Genomic DNA, 17,931 nt, shown 5'->3' on the forward strand with positions numbered 1-17,931 from the left:
TTTTTTTAATTCTCAACTTTTGTACATTACATACATACTTAGTTTTGCGGTTCTAAGCAAAAGGGATATCATATTTTTTTATTGTCTGCGCACATATTTTTGCTTTCAGCGAATGCAATCGTGTGAACTACCCTTAGCATTAGTTATTCATACAGCGTGAACGCTACATAACTACCACCATCATTAGTACGCCATTAGACACTGTTACACCTGTTATCCTGTAATAGGTTACTATAACATTGTTTACTATAGTATACCTTTAGTAGCAAACTTTATTTTAATTACTAGATCCTTAGTAATCTGCCCAGAATAAGACAAATAGGAAGTTCAGAAATAAAACAATTCGCAGGTTAACTCAATTCAGAAATAAGCATAAGCAATTAAGCATAAGCATAGCAGAAAGCTCAATAATCTTACGTTAATTAATTGACACTTTAATCAAAGATAAATTTCCTGGAAGATGCCCTAATTCTGGTCTGAACTCAATAATAGCCAAATGCTCGAGGATCCCCTTTGGCCACACCTGTAGCGCAAGTCTAAGGCCAAACTAAGGCGTCTAACCCACGTCAACGATGGCGTACGAATTTGCGTCCTACTTGAGACCTACAAGACTCCTCCTGCATTACACCTGCTTAGTCCAGTATGTTTCGTGATTGATCGTACGTAACTGTACAGTAAACTGAAGTACTCATTGGATTTGTATATGTTACAGCACTTTAGGCGTTGCGCACGTGGCTGGCATGTGCAAGCCGGACCGTAGCTGCTCAGTCAACGAGGACAATGGCATCATGCTGGCGCACACCATTACGCACGAGCTGGGTCACAAGTGAGTACATTGAGCATCGTCACTTGCTGCCTATTCATAAGCCACTGACACCACTGCTCATCACACACATTACAAGCCTCATCTGTCACATGAGAGAATGTTCATGTGACAGATGAGGATTATGGACGGTTGCGGCAATGCAACCCGTATAAAGGATTGGGTTAGTTTTTATAACCGGGACCGACGTCTTACCGTGCTCACCGAGGCACGGGGTTTAACACCGCCAATTTCACTTAAAGAGTTTTTGCCGTATCAAACTAACATAACCTCGGCGTTCATTTTTAAAAGCTTTCTTAGCATTGCTATGAACCTAATGCCAAATAAGGACGTCACATCACATCGCGTCACAGTGGCGTGCGAATTTATGACTATTTGTCCAAAGGTTTGCTATTGGAAGCAAAGTCGTACGGTAGATTGACGTCGTACGCTGGTTTGACGCGTTTGTTTGTGACCGCCTTTACAAGAATCGGATAAAAAAATATAAGTGCCAATCTAGGCATAGCCGTACTTTCCCAGGTAATTCATTAGATATTCCATATAATGAATAGGTTAACTTTTATTCAAAGAACTATTCACAACAATAATAAAGTAGAATATGACATAAGTTTCTATAAATAATGCATTGGCTATTGTACGTTACCTTTTATAATCTGTACGTTTTATTAGCGCCTGTGTCGTTTAGTGAACTTAGCAGGCGCGCCAATCCATTCGAGATTTAGCCCAAAATACACGTGACTATACTACGATCTAGGTGTTAAGAGGTACTTCATATTAATCGCTGGTCTTAAGTATATATTTCATAATATAGCCGCATTACCGATATAATTATGTACCTTACCATGTTATTATATAAGTAAGTAGTAAGACGATTTTATATACAGGTATCCCGCTCTTGCAGAACATTACGGCTTCTAGTGGTAGACCTACCAATGGATTTTACTCAAATACCGTTACACTTAGGGTACCTACCTAATAGGTTAAAAAGACAGATGCCTACAATGTAAAATATGTTTATTTAGATTGGTCAATAATTGATTTTAAATGGTATCCGTAATGTAGAGGCTGTATTCTTATAGAGGTACCTATTTACTACAGCTATCTTACTCAATCAAATCATCAAATATAGAAAGGTAATTCAACAGACAAGAAGAGACAGGGAGCTTTATCGCGTAAATATCGAAATACTTACATTCTCCTTACGTTACTATAAACTAAGATTGTTCTATATTAATTTCTCTCGCAATACCTATAACTTGCATTTACTACTGTTAATGCCAATATATAAGTATTAAACCTTATGTTCAAAAGTTGCATCAGGTTTTAACGACGCATAAATCTTTTATTATCTGCATTAGCATTTGAGACAGATACAATCTCAGTTTAGTAACCACACACTCAATAGTGTACCCCCATTTATTATGTGAGCGAGTGTAAACCCGTTTCACGATTATACCTTTCAAAGTTAATTGAGATTGTAAAATATACAGCTTCATTATAGAACTGAGACATACAATATTCATAACTGTTTTACAATGTCCTAGCGGCCTCAAAATTGTTTACATGCTCGTAATTCCAAAATCACCGAAACACTTCCAAATCATGTTAAATTGCAGCAACTAAATCTATTTTAGTTTTGGTTGCAAAACCGTTCAATAATTTAAACTAGTTCAAAGCTCCTAGACTAAAGCTGGAATACACTGAACTAATTTTCTTTAATGCTCTTTTATGCTTTAGGAAAGGTAGGATACCTTTCCTAAAGCATAAAACTCGTGAAAGTTTTCGCCTATGCTAGATCTGGCAACTAAGCAGCTTGGAATATTTACTTTTAGGTAGTGCTAATTTATCAACTTATTGTTACAAAATGAAACAACATGAACTGAATATATTAAAAAAAAAAATTCTTATATAGCACGACATACTAGTTTATTAAGTAATAACTATACCTATACTTACTTACCAACTATCCAACTATTTCCTGTATCTTAAAATGACTACCGACCTAAGTAATACAAGAAAATACCTACCTACACTCAATAAACACAAAAACTAAAGTCTCACCGAAAATATTTAAAAATAAAATGCGTGTACCTTTGTAATTAGTACCTACCTACACTTCAAGAAAAGCACCTTTTGCCCTTACGTTGGTTTAACAATGGGCAATATTAACATTATCTACATTGTGCAGCCCACATGTAAAGTTACAATTACGGCGCAGGATCTCTCGTAAAGCTGATCATTAAAACATTTCTACAGAGTTGTTAAACTCTGACAACCGCAACCAATTAAAAATAACATGCATTACGTTTCAAACCAGATAATTAGGTGAATGCATGTAAACAAGTGAACGCACGAAAAGATCCTTTCGTTAATGTTTTAAAAGCATAAGGGGAACGATATTTCATTTGTTTAAAGCACCTCGGAAATAGTCCGCCGCTGAATTTGGGATCCGTTGCCGCGCGCTACTGTGTTAGTCTGAGTCATGTTTCTACGCTGAGAATTATAGCAAGGACGCTGGTTTCCGAGAAATATTTATCCGAGAAAAGTTGTTTATGAAAATCAAATGGTGTTTGTTTGACTCTACATAAGCTTTACATTTACACAACCGTGTCTACACACGTTTACTCACGTTAATAACGGCATCTACAAGCGCTGTTAAAGGCTTATTATAACATAGTTTTGATAAGCTCAGTTGTAATGTTGGCCCTAATAAATTATTGCGAGCATCTGTAATATTGATTACATTTCCACTAGTAGATAATATTTTCAGATATAAATCACGGATAAATGGATTACAAAAACTAAATTTTCATTGCATTAAAACTTGGCAGCATGTGTGAAAACTATAAGGGTGTCATCCAATTTGTGATTTAGTATAATTTTGGGATAACCACAATTTTATTATTAAGATGCTTAATATCTATTCCAAAATGAGGAAAAATTTGACAATACAATAAAGGTATGAAGTTCTTCACAGCGACATAAAGATTATATTTTGTACCCTCGAGTCTCGACCATTATATTTCTGCTTCAGTGGTTATGCGCTGTACAAGATAACTTATTTTTGATGAATTTACATTACATTTCGCACCTAGATTAAGATACATATTTATGCCTATAGCTACACATACTATACCTACTAATAGTAGAAGCCTAAGCGCAAACTGTATTAATAAAAAAGTTCCAGCATTTAAATATACAAGTCTGTTTGATCCTAAAACATGTGAATCTTATAATATGATGATAATTTAAATAGAAAATAGATAAAAAAGATGTAAAGCAGATGCCGTCGAAAAATTAACACATATATATTTATATCGGTAGCCACACCGGCTACGATATCTTACGTTTATTTACATAAACGGGCTGTTGTTACAGTTTGCATTAGAGGCGCACAATCTTAAACAAACGCAAGTTATGTAAGCGCAAACACGGCACAGCCAATGACCTTCTTTCTCGTAGACATACGAATGCATCACGCGGTACAATGCACCCGGTGCATTGACGCCATCGGCCCACACATCTTCATTATATTTTTCAACTCCTTATCGTAAATGAAGAGTAATGAATGAGGTAATACCTATCTACCTATGAAACAATTTGTAGTTCTATTTGTGGAACTCGCTCGTTATTGTTGTCAGATTTGCAGTAGGCACATGGTAAATATAAACTAATGGCGCTTCTAAGCAGTTAAAGTGTACCTACTTGGTGAAACAAATACCTTTATTTTATTTTATTCAAAGAATTTACAGGTAGGCCCACTTAAGTTTTTGCGCAGTATATGTATGTTGTGAATCTACTATCGGTTCAGAAGACAAAAGAAAAATAATCCAGCACGAACTCAGTATCTATATGTTTATTAATCAATGTAAACTATTTGAAATCCTACTTCAACTATATTCTGAGTAAAGTGTTTACGGATGCAGAGTATTATGATTTCAGACGTCTTGTTCTGTTGAAGAAATTCACCTTCCTTGACTTAAGCGATACTATTATGAGTTTTAATGGCTCATATGTGTGTTTGTCTAAAAATAAAAAATGAATAAAAGTTAAAAATAAACATTTTAATAAAAAAAATCTTAAACGCGAACGTAAAACAGCTCGAGCAAATAAAATCCTATAATCTGGTACTCGTGAGTTGCTTGTTTGTAAATGTAGTGAGTCAACAGTAATAAAATATTTTTTTAATAGCCGATTTGATTTATTGACTACTACGATGGGCCAATGGTCATTGGACGGACCTCCGTGGTGCGAAGCTATAAGTTATCAGTTATCACAGAATGAATTTATATTATAATATAATTTTTTGTAATATTTTTTACTGACATCGATAATATACCTAAGTACCTACTTAATTAGTTTTTGCAAGTAATTCAGCATACGCCAGAGCGCGCGTGGCATACGGGTAGGTAGATATTATATTTATAGCCTTTGCCTCTTCAATGTCTTATCACCATAATTACTTAACTAGTTTCTTAAACAAGAAACTCAGAGTTATTTATATTTTATGCTAAACCATTTCGCGCGGGCGTAGGTAGATACGTAAAGTAATTATTTGTGTAGATTATCAGTATGTTAGTTAGAAACATAAAGGATTTTTAAATGTACTTACCATTTTCAAAATACAAGGGAGGAAAAAATTGCTTTGCTAGCTGACTTCCATTTGTATGCGATAAATTTAAACTGACTAAATCTATAAGTTTTATCAAGATAGTACCCGGGACTTCTTCCTCTATAACTTGGTTTGGCTATTCCTATCTCAAATCGTATAAACGATTAACCAGTAAAATATTTATTTCGCTTTTATTGCACTCGTAAAAATATTCAAATTCCATCTCTACGATGTCTATTATACGAGAAGGTAGTAAATCTAAAAACCAAATTTCAGTTAGATCGGTTAACCAGTACATCAGAATTCCGAGACCGCAACCCGTACCCGTAAACAAACAATGAGACTCAGTTTCGCACTTAGTTATTTTAGAATAACTACTTAGAATTATTGGTAATTATGTTTTTCTAGTTTTGGTCTCTACCACGACACTGAGAAGATAGGATGCAACCGTCGAGACGGCGCAACGCTCCACATCATGACACCTATCTTCGAGGCTGACACCGTACAAGTAGCCTGGTCTAGATGCAGCAAGCGGGACGTCACTAACTTTTTAGAGTAAGTCGTAAATTATATGGACTGAACTGGCCACGGGAAAAATCGAGTGTATGAGTAGAACCGTTGTGCGCCGCGCCGTCAGTCGCCGCTACCCGTAGCATGTTTTGTATATTTACACATGTAGAAAGACCCGTGGTCAGGACGTTACTTCACTGATGTATTTGGTTTGACTAATTTATTAGCCAAGTTAAACGTACCACGTTATACAATAGCCTTTACAAAGTTCATAAATTTGTTTAACATTCTAGATATCCCTTTCAAATGGATATGTGATTTTCTTGTGATAATTTTACGTCGTCATTAACGATACTGAGGAACACACTACGGAACTGAATTTTAGGGAATTCCCATAGACCAATACTTACACTTTAAAGTAAAGATGAAAAATAATTTTCAAAATCAGTTAATGACGGAGTTCTGAAGTAAAAAACTTACAGAAACCCTCTTCTTTTTACAAAGTATGTTATTGTTATTGCTGAAAATAAAACCTACCTTTTTATTATTTGGCTTATAAACTTGGCAGAACAATTAAAAGGATTTTCCTGACACTTTAAACCCAAATTTACCTTAATAGCTGAATGGATGATAAAATAACACAAACGAAATTTAAATAAAATTTAAATAAATTCTGGATGACAAAGGGACAATGAACAGACGCCAATAATTATGTTTAAACGAGTATAGCATACCTGTGCCATGTGGTGACGGCATATCAGAACACCTACAGTTTTCCCCACCCTGTTCAAGCGGATATCGTACGAAGCTAAATATATTCCCATAGTCGCCTCGTACAAACGAGCAGAAGCTCTCTTTGTGCTACTATACCACCTGTACCATTGATCACCATCCCGACTGCCCAGCGTGGTGATTACAGCGAACGGTTTCGTTTGCTGGGTGATTAGCTATAGGCATACCATTCCGTGGGAATCGTCGTTTGATAAGTACCCTACCTAATCAAAACAGGTACTTATACTACTTTTATTTAATGGAAATTGGCAGAACAATGGACAGGCTTTGAGAGGAAGATGATTGGATAAGATAATAGATTCTCGTTTTTTAAAGTTTACCAAATAATTTTTGGTTTATCCCCGTAATTAAGTACGTAGGTACATAAGACTCAATGTCAAATAAATGAAATAAGTGCATAATGGTGCTAAATTAGAAGTCTACAAGTCATTAACAAATTGACTTATAAATCGTGCAAGCTCTGATTCTCTATAGAACGGAAATAAATAGCAATAATTACGAGTACCTACTACAAATTGAAAGACATGACCAACGTACTTGAACGTTAACATCTAGACTAGTACTTACTATAAATTAAAACATCTTGCTCGTTAAAATTTAGTGAAACAAATAAGGATTAAAATGTTGTCGATGCTTAAAGCGGCGCATATCAAACCCGAAACTAATTTATTAATTATCAGCCTTAGAAAGAGACATCGCTTGTTGTCTATCATATAGATTTCCATCTACTTAGGTATTTCATTTAACATATTTTAATTAATTTAAAAGGTGATAAAACTGAAACTAGCCCTGCGGGCTTAAGAATTAATACTATAATTACTTATGCTATAACACCGGACGTTGTCGTTAATCTAGTTCATGCTAAGTTATATGCAGATAGATAAGACTAACCTAGTCAATTAGAAGTATAATTTGTTAGTGCGAACTAAATTTTCTATAAAGTTGGAACTCTGTTGTATTTTGTTACTTTTAGGACAGGCAAAGAGCGATGACCATACCGCCTATTCAATCGTGTGATTTACATATATTTTATTTAATCATTTAGGATTGTAATAACCTTTATTTTTAAAGCGAATGAACAAGAATATATTTTTTTTTGACAGTGCCGGACTAGGCGAGTGCTTGAGTGATAGACCGTCACAAGAAGAACCATATGTATACCCTGAAGTACCCGCTGGTAAGTCTAGCTGTTAATGGAAGTTTTACCTACTTAGGGAAGACTAGGGAAAAATTCGGAGAGCCGAAATTCCTTGATAAGAAATACGTCTCCTAAACACGTTTCCCGAAGCCTACTCAGGAAACTCTACGATGACTAAAAAACGTCAATAGTTTTAAGATAGTCAGATGTCAGAGGAACGGAATCGAGCGATTTTATGATCTAAGACAGATTTATACAATATCCAGAACTATTTTCAGATTATCTACCTCTTGTGTATTATAGCTTAGACTTTTAAGCCGACTTTAAATAAGGCCGTTCAATTGTTTACACAGAAGTCGTTGTCTGCTTCTGTGCTCGTTACTGTTCTGTACCTACAGTACAAGTTTATTCACTATTTCCTTTAATAAATTAGTAGAATCTATATATAATAATTCTGAATAAATTTCGTTTAGGCGTAACATTCGACGCAGCGTCTCAGTGTCACCTGCAGTTCGGAGCTGAAGCCGTTGTATGCGCAAAGCCAGAGGAGTTGTGCGAACATTTGTGGTGCCTGGTAAACAACACATGCAAGACCATGCTGCGACCTGCTGCACCTGGGACCACTTGCGGAGAGAATATGGTAAACCAAACAACCTGCATGTCTTTAAACTTTTATATCTAGTAGGTAACGTTACAAAACATTTTTTGACTGGGGCTTTGTATGTGTTTTACACGCGCATGTATATATGTGTATGTGCGTGTTAATGTTTGTGGAATTGTAGGTTCTAATAATGACAGCGAAATAAAATTGAAAACGATGATCTTTTTATCGTACTTCATAACCCGTGGCCCATTTTACCTGAAAGTAAAATAACACAAGTGTTGTTATGGTTGCCTTCGCGTACTTTTTTATCAAAAACTTTGTACGGTTATTATTTATTTCTTTTAAGTATTAAGATGGTACCAGAACCAGTGGTAGGTTCTAGGAAAAGTATGCCCTTCCCAACTAAGAAGTAATTACTTACGTACTTCCGAGGGAAATACCTACTTACCTGTGATTGCACTTCAGTGGTGTCAGAACCTCACTTGCGTGGCACGAACCCCATCACCGGTACCTCGCAACGGCGCCTGGGGACCTTGGAGTGAATGGAGCGAATGCTCGCGAACCTGCGGCGCCGGTGTCTCCACCCAGTCGCGAGAGTGCAACAACCCTGAACCGCTCAACAACGGCAACTATTGCATCGGAGATAGAAGTCGGTAAGTTACTCCACTGTTATGAGTTTAACTAGAATCAGGGCCCAGCTTAGAATTAGCGAAAATTATGTAGTTTCAATATTAGTAAACCAAAATCTTTGCTAAGCTTTACCCATTAATGTAGGCGGATAATAAACTTCTTAAGACCAAAAAACTGTTTTTAAACGGACTGTATTTTAGTTAGAATAGGAATTTCTCATTCTTATTCTCACTGTACAGAATTAAAATAACATCACACTAGTCTCAAAGACAATTCCGATTACAAAAAATATGTAGATATGTGTTATACCTACAGGTAGCCGGTAGGAGAAAGACGTATAAATATTATATAATATATATATTATATAAGCTTCATAATTAGTATCGGTGCCTCACGTTGGCCTACATGAATAAAAAAAAATTAAATAACATGAATTTAAATAACATCACGTTATGCGTGTATAGTAAACCAAGTAAATTCTTCAGTGGTGCCTAATATAGCGACCGTTGTAGTGTTTTGACTTCTAGTTTATTTACAGATACAAAGTGTGCAACACAGATGCGTGCCCTATCAATGAACCGACGTTCAGGGAAGTGCAGTGTGCGAGATTTAACAATATGGAGTACAACAATGAAACTATCGCAGAATGGATACCCTACATAGATCAAGGTACGTATTCTTTAAAATTTTATTATATTAGGTTTCTGTTGCCCACGTCAATTTTATATTTCCATGAAGTCAAACTAGGATTAAGGTATGTTATTACTTTACAACAGTAGGAAAAAATGAACACTAACTTCTTTCAGATAAACCGTGCGAGTTACAATGCGTGCCTCGCAATAGAAATGATGTTGAAATGATAGGAGTCTTCGTGGCCGACGGAACGCCTTGCAGACAAAGCCTCGGCGCCAGGGATATGTGCATCGCTGGTTAGTCTACATCTACACTTCTTTACTAATATAAGAAAGTTTCGTAATCATTTGGTTGCAAAAAACATGTGAAAAATGAGGAAAGATTAGTTTGTTTGCATGTAATTAATAAACGAATTTAATATTTCTTTCACTATGTAAAAGCTAGATGGTACCTATATGTAAAGAAAGTCAAAACAAAAGGCGAGGTACTTCATCCGCTGACTAAATTGTCCGACATACTTAAATACCGTGTTCCTACAACAAAAACCTAAGTATATAATAAAAATCACTTCTATGAATCCTTCTTTTCTACATGTGCGAACGTTTACAGTTGAGAGGTGGGAGATGACAATTACACAAATATATAAACACTAATAACCACTTGCTTCGTTATATATTAAAAAATAATGATAAACATAATACATATCTATCTATATATAATACAAAATACATACAAACAAGAAAACAAAAATGTTAACCAATAAACTCAAATACCGATAACACAAAATGGATTATCTACTTTAGTAACGGACATACCTGGTCCATTACTCAGTAAAACATTGTCGACTTTTTCTCATAAAAATAGTTTACCGGGAAAATAGCATGAATTCAAAAGCCCAAACATTTGCCAAGGAATTTAGTAGCAGTCATAATTTTTTTATTTATCAGTTTCCTGGTTTTTTAGAAGATCATATAGGAATTTATATTCAAACCCAATAGGTGCCTGCCAAGATGTAAATGAAAAATAATACTGAGTTCGATTTAAAAACACATACGGTAATCCTAATTTAAAAAATGTTTAGGTGTATGCTACAAAGTTGGCTGTGACTGGATCGTGGATTCCGAAGTCGAAGAAGATGAATGTGGAGTTTGTGGAGGAAACGGTTCAGACTGCAAGACGGTTCAGGGGATTTATAATAAGGATACCACGAGGCAATCTGGATTTAGCGAGGTAAAGCATTGTTTCGAGGTCAGACATAAAATAATTGTTAGCTCATTTCAGGCCATGTGTCTCCTTTCAGAATTAAGTCTACTCGATTTCACACGCCTTTGAGAAGATCGTGGAGAACTCTCAGGCATGCAGGTCTCCTCTCCTCACTTCACCGTCATATTAAATTCCAAAATATTCTTATTGCAATGTAGTAAATTCTAAATCAAAAAGTCAAATAGTGTTCGAGCGTCATGCTTGTGATGGAAACTGAATGGGCAACATGCCAAAAAACGCAGACCAATAAATTTGCAAATGATAATAATGATTCTTGATCGCTTATGTAGCTAATGAACATGTAATTTCATAGGTTGCCGTTATACCAGCCGGTTCGAGAAATGTTAAGATTCAGGAAAAAGTCAGTCCAGGAAATTATATTTCTATTGGAAGCGCGAAATCGAGGAAAATATATTTGAACGGAGCACGGTAAGTTCAACGACGCTGTAATTATTTCGTTTGTGACGTAATTTACCGAAGATTGTAATATTTATAATTTGTTTTCGTAACTTTCAGAAATGCTACATTGACGGAATATTTCATAGCAGGGACCCAAGCGATCTACGAGCGAGATCGCGATTGGGAAAAAGTTAGAATTTCCGGACCTCTCGCGGAAGATATTAAAGTTTATGTAAGTTTTTGTCCATCACTAACCTAAATAATTCCTGGTGAACACAGGCCTCTTCTCTCAAAAGGAATTAAACCTACCAAGTTAGAATGTTAACCACGTGTCACGTCATATAAACGGAGTCTTAATCTGTAGTGTTAAACTAATGTTACATCCCCGTTTGCATCAATCTGTCATTTAAAATGGATTTAAAGTGGATGTCATATAAATCCATACAAGTAGGTAAGACATATTCATGTTATTTGAAAGTTAAGTTTGATAACACACTACGGCCTTTGCTCTCCGAGGCTAAAAATAAAGATAATGTACGAGGACCGATGGTATATGTGTAATGAATGTGTAGTGAGTAACTTCTTTGTATACTCATTGAGAGTACCGGCGCGCAAACAGGCCGAGTTGACCCTACGCAGGCGATTTTAGCAGAGATAGTACCTATTCCTTACCCACGTTGCCCTGTTGGGTGGCTGAGTCGACTAACTACGCATTCACTACACTGTACACATTTACCTATCGATAGCTTACGTGCTATCCGAGGAAAGCACGGTAACGTGCTCTCCGAGGAAAGACAAATCGTCATAAACAGCACAGGTAAAATATTTGCCAGCACATGAAAGTAAAGCTGTATCAAGCCCCGTATTTTCTGAAAAGTCCCATTCCAATAAATAATTTAAATTGCTAAATTGATTATACTGTAATAGGTACATATACCTACAACTGTTCGTATCATGTTCGTGCATATGCCAAGGTTACATATAAATCTATAGGATAGATATAAATCTATCTAGTTTTAAATAGTAAATTATAAAAAAGTTCAACAAGGATACCTACTATCCTCCAGTATGAAATTAAGACTACTTGATCCTAGCCCAGGGCTAGGGAGTTACCCAAATGTTACTTATGATGATTTATTTGGCAGCAACGTATTTTCCGCGGCAAGCACCGCAACCCCGGAGTGGCATACCAGTACACGGTGGACCAGCCGAAGGGCAAGCGGTACTCGTACCGCCTGTCCGACTGGTCAGCCTGCTCCGTCAGCTGCGGGGTCGGCCGCATGCACCGACACTACACGTGCATCGATGATCATCACCGTAAGTACACTTGACACGTTTTTTAGTGGCATACTCTAAAAGCGGTGATATCACAGTGGTCAGGACCTCGAACGGTTTCGTTTAACAGTTTATTTATTCATTACCCCAAGGGGTGCCAACGTGGGTCCTTATTCTTAGTAATAGGCTTAGGTACCTAAAAGGTAAATAATAAATCAAAAAAGTTGTAAATTAAAGGTTCTCCATATAAGAAACGTGTTTTTAGGTGTCCGTGCCAGCGGAACCCATTGCTAAACCACCGCTGTCCGTCTGACTATTAGCGGGGAGGAAAATTTCACAGTATTTCTATTTCGATTTAACCTAACTTCTTACACCTTCTAGTTTTTATTAATATAGCAGGTCATATACCTGCGATATGTATTAGTAAACTGGTGCATGGAATAAGTCTAGGGCAGAGCTGTGGGCTGCAGATTCTGTAGGGGCCATCATTATTGGTTGAAGCTGGTAGTATTTAAAGAGTCAATTTTACTCTATCTCATCCACATCAACATATATTGACGGCTGTGATGGCTAGCACTGCGCCAGTCGGCCATGCTTTCTGAGTCCATGGCCGTAGGTTCTGGAACATGTTTGTTTGATGAACATGGATGTTTTTCAGTGTCTGGGTGTTTATCTATATATTATAAGTATTTATGTATATTATTCATAAAGATATTCATCAGTCATCTTAGTACTTTGGGGCTAGATGGCGATGTGTGTATTGTCGTATGTATATTTATTAGTAGCAGCAATAACTCGTCCACCTCAATTTTTTTGCTGAAATAACGTATAGCTGATTAATTTTTTCGCGTCCAGGGCAAGTGGAGTTATCGCAGTGCTACCACATCGAGCAGCCGCGCCACGAGGCGTTGATGCAGCTATGCCGGCAGCCCGCCTGCACGCACTGGTGGGTCGGCCCCTGGAAATCCTGCGCACCTTGTCATATGCCGGTATACTTGCCTACTATTCTTTCCATTAATATTTTCATAAAGGATGCCCAAGGTAAGATATTCTAGCTACGTTTACGATTAAATAGATCGCGTGAAATCTTATTAAGCATCTCGTTATATTACTCCTACTAGATGGCGCTCTTTCGATTTTATACTAATCGTAGTTAACTTTCACGCGATCGAGTAATTAAACGTAGGTAGAAAATTTTACACTGGGCACCCATTTATTTTTGACGTAAACGTTGTGATTGTAAACTGTGTCTTCTCACTGTGAGTTTCTTGCCGGCTCTTACGGTCGAATCTGCCTTCCGAACCGGTAGTAGAGTCACTTCAAACTTGACTTGACGTTTCAAAAGTGCTTATAAACTGGGCCCACTTGAAATAAATGAATTTTGAATTTGAGTTCTGACGGACCAAGCAGATGGACCAACGGCCTAAAAGGGGAAAACCATCGCCTATAAAAAGCAAAAAAAAAACACTGCTAAATTTTACTGGACAATTAATTACCTAGTCTATAACGATGTTTCTGAGAAAGGGGCGGCCCATGACCTGGGGCCTAGAGCGGCTAGGACTACAAATCCGCCGCTGACAATGTGAATATTGGTCAAATGTTATATACATTTGACCAATAGACAATTGTTATAGGAATATCCTTAGATTAGGCGTTAGTTATTTATACATTGCCTTGTTCATCGTTAGTGAAAACGGGCATTAGATATGCAGCTTACTACAGGGCAAAAAACAATTAGGGAGTTATTAGTATTAGTAACTAAATGTGAATTCGACTACCATATTTTTATTTTTTTTAATAGTTTTATTAAAGGAGATATTTTGTCACCAGGGTAAAGAAGCGACTAAACAACGAAACGTCCACTGCGTGAATAAAATATCAAATAACGTCGTGAATGATTCAGAATGTGATATGGCGATAAAACCAGTAAGCGCGATCAAATGTACCGAAGTACCAGCGTGTTGAAAACAGCTAGAATGAAATTTTGGAATCTTGATACAAAAACACGTTAAGAAAAATAAACTCTCTGATACGGAGATACAACAAGACCTATATAACTTGAATGGAATGACAAGGGGCAACGCAATCAACAGATAAGTTTGACCTGACGCCCCAATAACAATAACGAACAATTCAACGCATAGTAGTGGTAGATATATTATGCACTTATTACTGGATGTTTATATGATTAATTACAGGATAGAATATGAAGATATTCAGGGAAAACATTATACGAGGTGTGAACGAAAATATAGTGCAAAAAACTACTTTGAATGTTTAAGTGAACGAATGGGTGAATATTATTTTTCGTTTTATCTTGCAATAAAAAAGTAGCCCATCGAATAGACATATTCACTTACGTAAGTACCTACTCGAAAAGGAACACTTTGTGGAGACGTACGAATCTCGCAGGATAAGTACCTACATTATAACAAAACTCTGCAATTACCACTTACTGCCATATTATTTAAGTAAAACCTAGTTTTATAATATAGTCTTCGCTTAGTTTAAACGAATAATAAATGCATAAATCTATTACAGTATTAAAGTGGTGTATGTATTCTCTGGTACAGACCAACGTGAAAATGTTAGTAGATACTATGAAATTTGGACCAAAAATATTTTAGAATTCAAATTCACGTTGCCATAATCGCGGTTACTGCCAATATGACACTTGTAATAATTAAGTATTTTTTTAAGATTCTACTAATAAAATAAATTCATATTTTTATACAAATGATGTCATGAATGTTTGTCATCGAGACAAATGTATTTTTTGTATCTAATAACTTAACCTAGTCAAATACATACTATTTGTTACATTCATATTTAAAGTCTTCAATAGTAAATTTTAATAAAGGCACTCCACAGACAGGGCCGAACGCATCACACTGCAAAAAAAAATATTATACATATTTCTACATTACATGATTGCTACTAAATATACCTACTTTGCTCCATACCTATTAGAACTTTATGTAAAACAACCTACCTACTACATATTTGAATATTTATAATTATTAGATTTTTATTATTGTGTTTGCATATCCAATACGACTAGGTGGAAATTTTGTTCAGTTGATATAATCCACTGGTATGAATAGAATTTCATTCATAACTTTATTAAATTTCCATTTTTACACAAACTTTTTGCTAAAATTACTGTAAAGAATTTTTCGGTGCGATGCGCATATACTCGTTGCAGTTGTGTTCTTTTACCTTTAAAGCCTACCGAAAGCTCGAAAACCTTATCCGGACTTCCTTAGCCTTTGAGGTGTATTTTTTTAGTTCAGTTTATAATGCATTTATAGTTGGTATGTTTCGTATGATTTTGTTGTAAACTAAAAATTAACACCGTACTTATTAACACTTGTAAAGATGTTCTCTAAATGTACTTAGTAAGAAAGAAAATTTGAATAAGATGTGGCATCACAATAATTAGTGAGTGTATATTAAGGTGGGTTAATGTCGTTTTTATTTTGTGTTAACGTAACCAAAACCCTTTAACGGGTTTATACCTACCGATACTGCCAATACATATATATTATGAGCATTAGATACCCTGAATACATAGATGTATTTGTCCGGACAAGGTCTACAGCATTTGACTTCATGTCAGATATGCGAGTGTTTGTGTTACCTATGTTCGGCTAAACCAATAAATTATGATCCATATGATATGATATGATCTCCGGGGATATAATTATCTCCTGCTAGCCGTGCTGAGGGATAAATAAACCTCTGTTACCGATAACGAAATTTGGTACTTTGTACAAACCCGGTTCTCGGTTATTTTTCTTTGTAAAGCCGAAACGAACGCGTACGGCGTCGCGAGGAACACCTTCTAGATAATAAACTTTATATGTATAAAAATAATGAATTTATCAATCGCCTACTGTTATTGGAACAAATACCGATATTTATTATTAACAGCGTTGTTTGTGTCCTTTATATATTTAAAGTGATAAGCATAATTATAATTATAGCGTAGCATTTTTATTTATGTTTATACCTAACTAAATATTTAGGTGTAATCTTGTACATGAGTTCACTGATGTTTCGGTTCTAAGAATCGTCAGGGAACATATTCGTCGATCAATTAATACACAATTTTAATTCCAATCTCTTTTCTACCCTCTAGTTACATAATCATGTTTTACACTGGTTCCATTTTTCTATCTAGATAATAACACGGGCGTTATAACTTATTAATAAAAATTACAATTGTGTATTAAATTAGAGATGGCAAATAAAATCGTGCATTGTTTTAAATAGTTTTTTTATTCCACCTTTTCCTCAACTTGCGGAGGGGTCTCACAATGTGATTTACCTACAGTTTTAACAATACATACGCGCGATTATAGTTGGCCGAATTAAAGGTCATAAGTGCTGCAGTGCAAAAACTAGTCTAGTTTTTAGTAATTAAATGGTAGTCTGAAGCTATATTAATTAGGTTAAACACATGCACGAAGGACTCTGAGAGCTAACTTAAGCTTTGTCAAGTGAAATTGGGCTAACAGCGTATTACGCAATGAAGGTACGTGAACCTTCATTGCGTATTACGCTTAAACTGATGAGCACACAGGTAAACCTGGCTTCCTAGCCAGAAGCCTTGCCTTAGTACAAGATTTTCTGAGAATCGAGTTGTTCTTTTCGCTTATCACATTTTTCATCGTCAGTATAATCGTCACTAATAATATTTTTCTCGTTTTATAAGTCGCAAATCTCGTACGTCTCTTCTCTCAAATTTGATCTTTAAAACAAGTACAATAGAGTATAAGATGTTCACTCTACGGTTGCGAGCGAGCAAATCTTGTACTAAGGGTACAAGTTTACAGACAATTTGACAGAGACACATTTCAGAGACAAAAGATGATTTAGTCAACGATTCTAAGTACGAGCTAATTTTGTCATCACGTTATCTCTCACTGATCTATTGAAAGATGGAATACCTATGACTACCCATTCACATTGTTAGATAAGGTATCAGCACACAGTCATGTTTCTAAATTCGCAAAAGCAGTACTTTCATGCAAAGTTCCATCAACTATACACTACTATAGTATTAGGTTATTGAACAATGGCGTGATATAGTCAATTTAATATTGTGATTGGAGATACTATGTATGGGCAGTTGATCAGTAGATTCGATATGATATCAACTTCAAAAGAACCTACTGCCTTGAAACTGTAAAGTTGGCTTTAAGTCCATCTGTAAACCCTTCTAAGTATAAGAACTTTTGAGAATGACA

At 35.8% G+C, this 17,931-nt stretch overlaps 1 protein-coding gene across 1 annotated transcript in view; it reads left to right on the forward strand.

Annotated features, from left to right (window-relative positions):
- The window catches only part of LOC120632625 (A disintegrin and metalloproteinase with thrombospondin motifs 7-like), a 122,235-nt gene extending 105,284 nt beyond the window's left edge, over positions 1-16,951 (forward strand). The window contains exons 8-20 of the mRNA XM_039902569.1: positions 713-826; positions 5,844-5,990; positions 7,841-7,914; positions 8,349-8,515; positions 8,945-9,132; positions 9,648-9,778; positions 9,916-10,038; positions 10,824-10,972; positions 11,319-11,434; positions 11,522-11,636; positions 12,550-12,721; positions 13,535-13,668; positions 14,510-16,951. Coding sequence (XP_039758503.1) covers positions 713-826; positions 5,844-5,990; positions 7,841-7,914; positions 8,349-8,515; positions 8,945-9,132; positions 9,648-9,778; positions 9,916-10,038; positions 10,824-10,972; positions 11,319-11,434; positions 11,522-11,636; positions 12,550-12,721; positions 13,535-13,668; positions 14,510-14,644 — 1,765 coding nt within the window. The 3' untranslated portion in view covers positions 14,645-16,951. The remainder of the gene's footprint in view (positions 1-712; positions 827-5,843; positions 5,991-7,840; positions 7,915-8,348; positions 8,516-8,944; positions 9,133-9,647; positions 9,779-9,915; positions 10,039-10,823; positions 10,973-11,318; positions 11,435-11,521; positions 11,637-12,549; positions 12,722-13,534; positions 13,669-14,509) is intronic.
- The last annotated feature ends 980 nt before the right edge of the window (positions 16,952-17,931 follow it).

This window comes from Pararge aegeria, chromosome 20, assembly GCF_905163445.1.
Source record: "Pararge aegeria chromosome 20, ilParAegt1.1, whole genome shotgun sequence".
In the NCBI taxonomy this organism is placed as follows: domain Eukaryota; kingdom Metazoa; phylum Arthropoda; class Insecta; order Lepidoptera; family Nymphalidae; genus Pararge; species Pararge aegeria.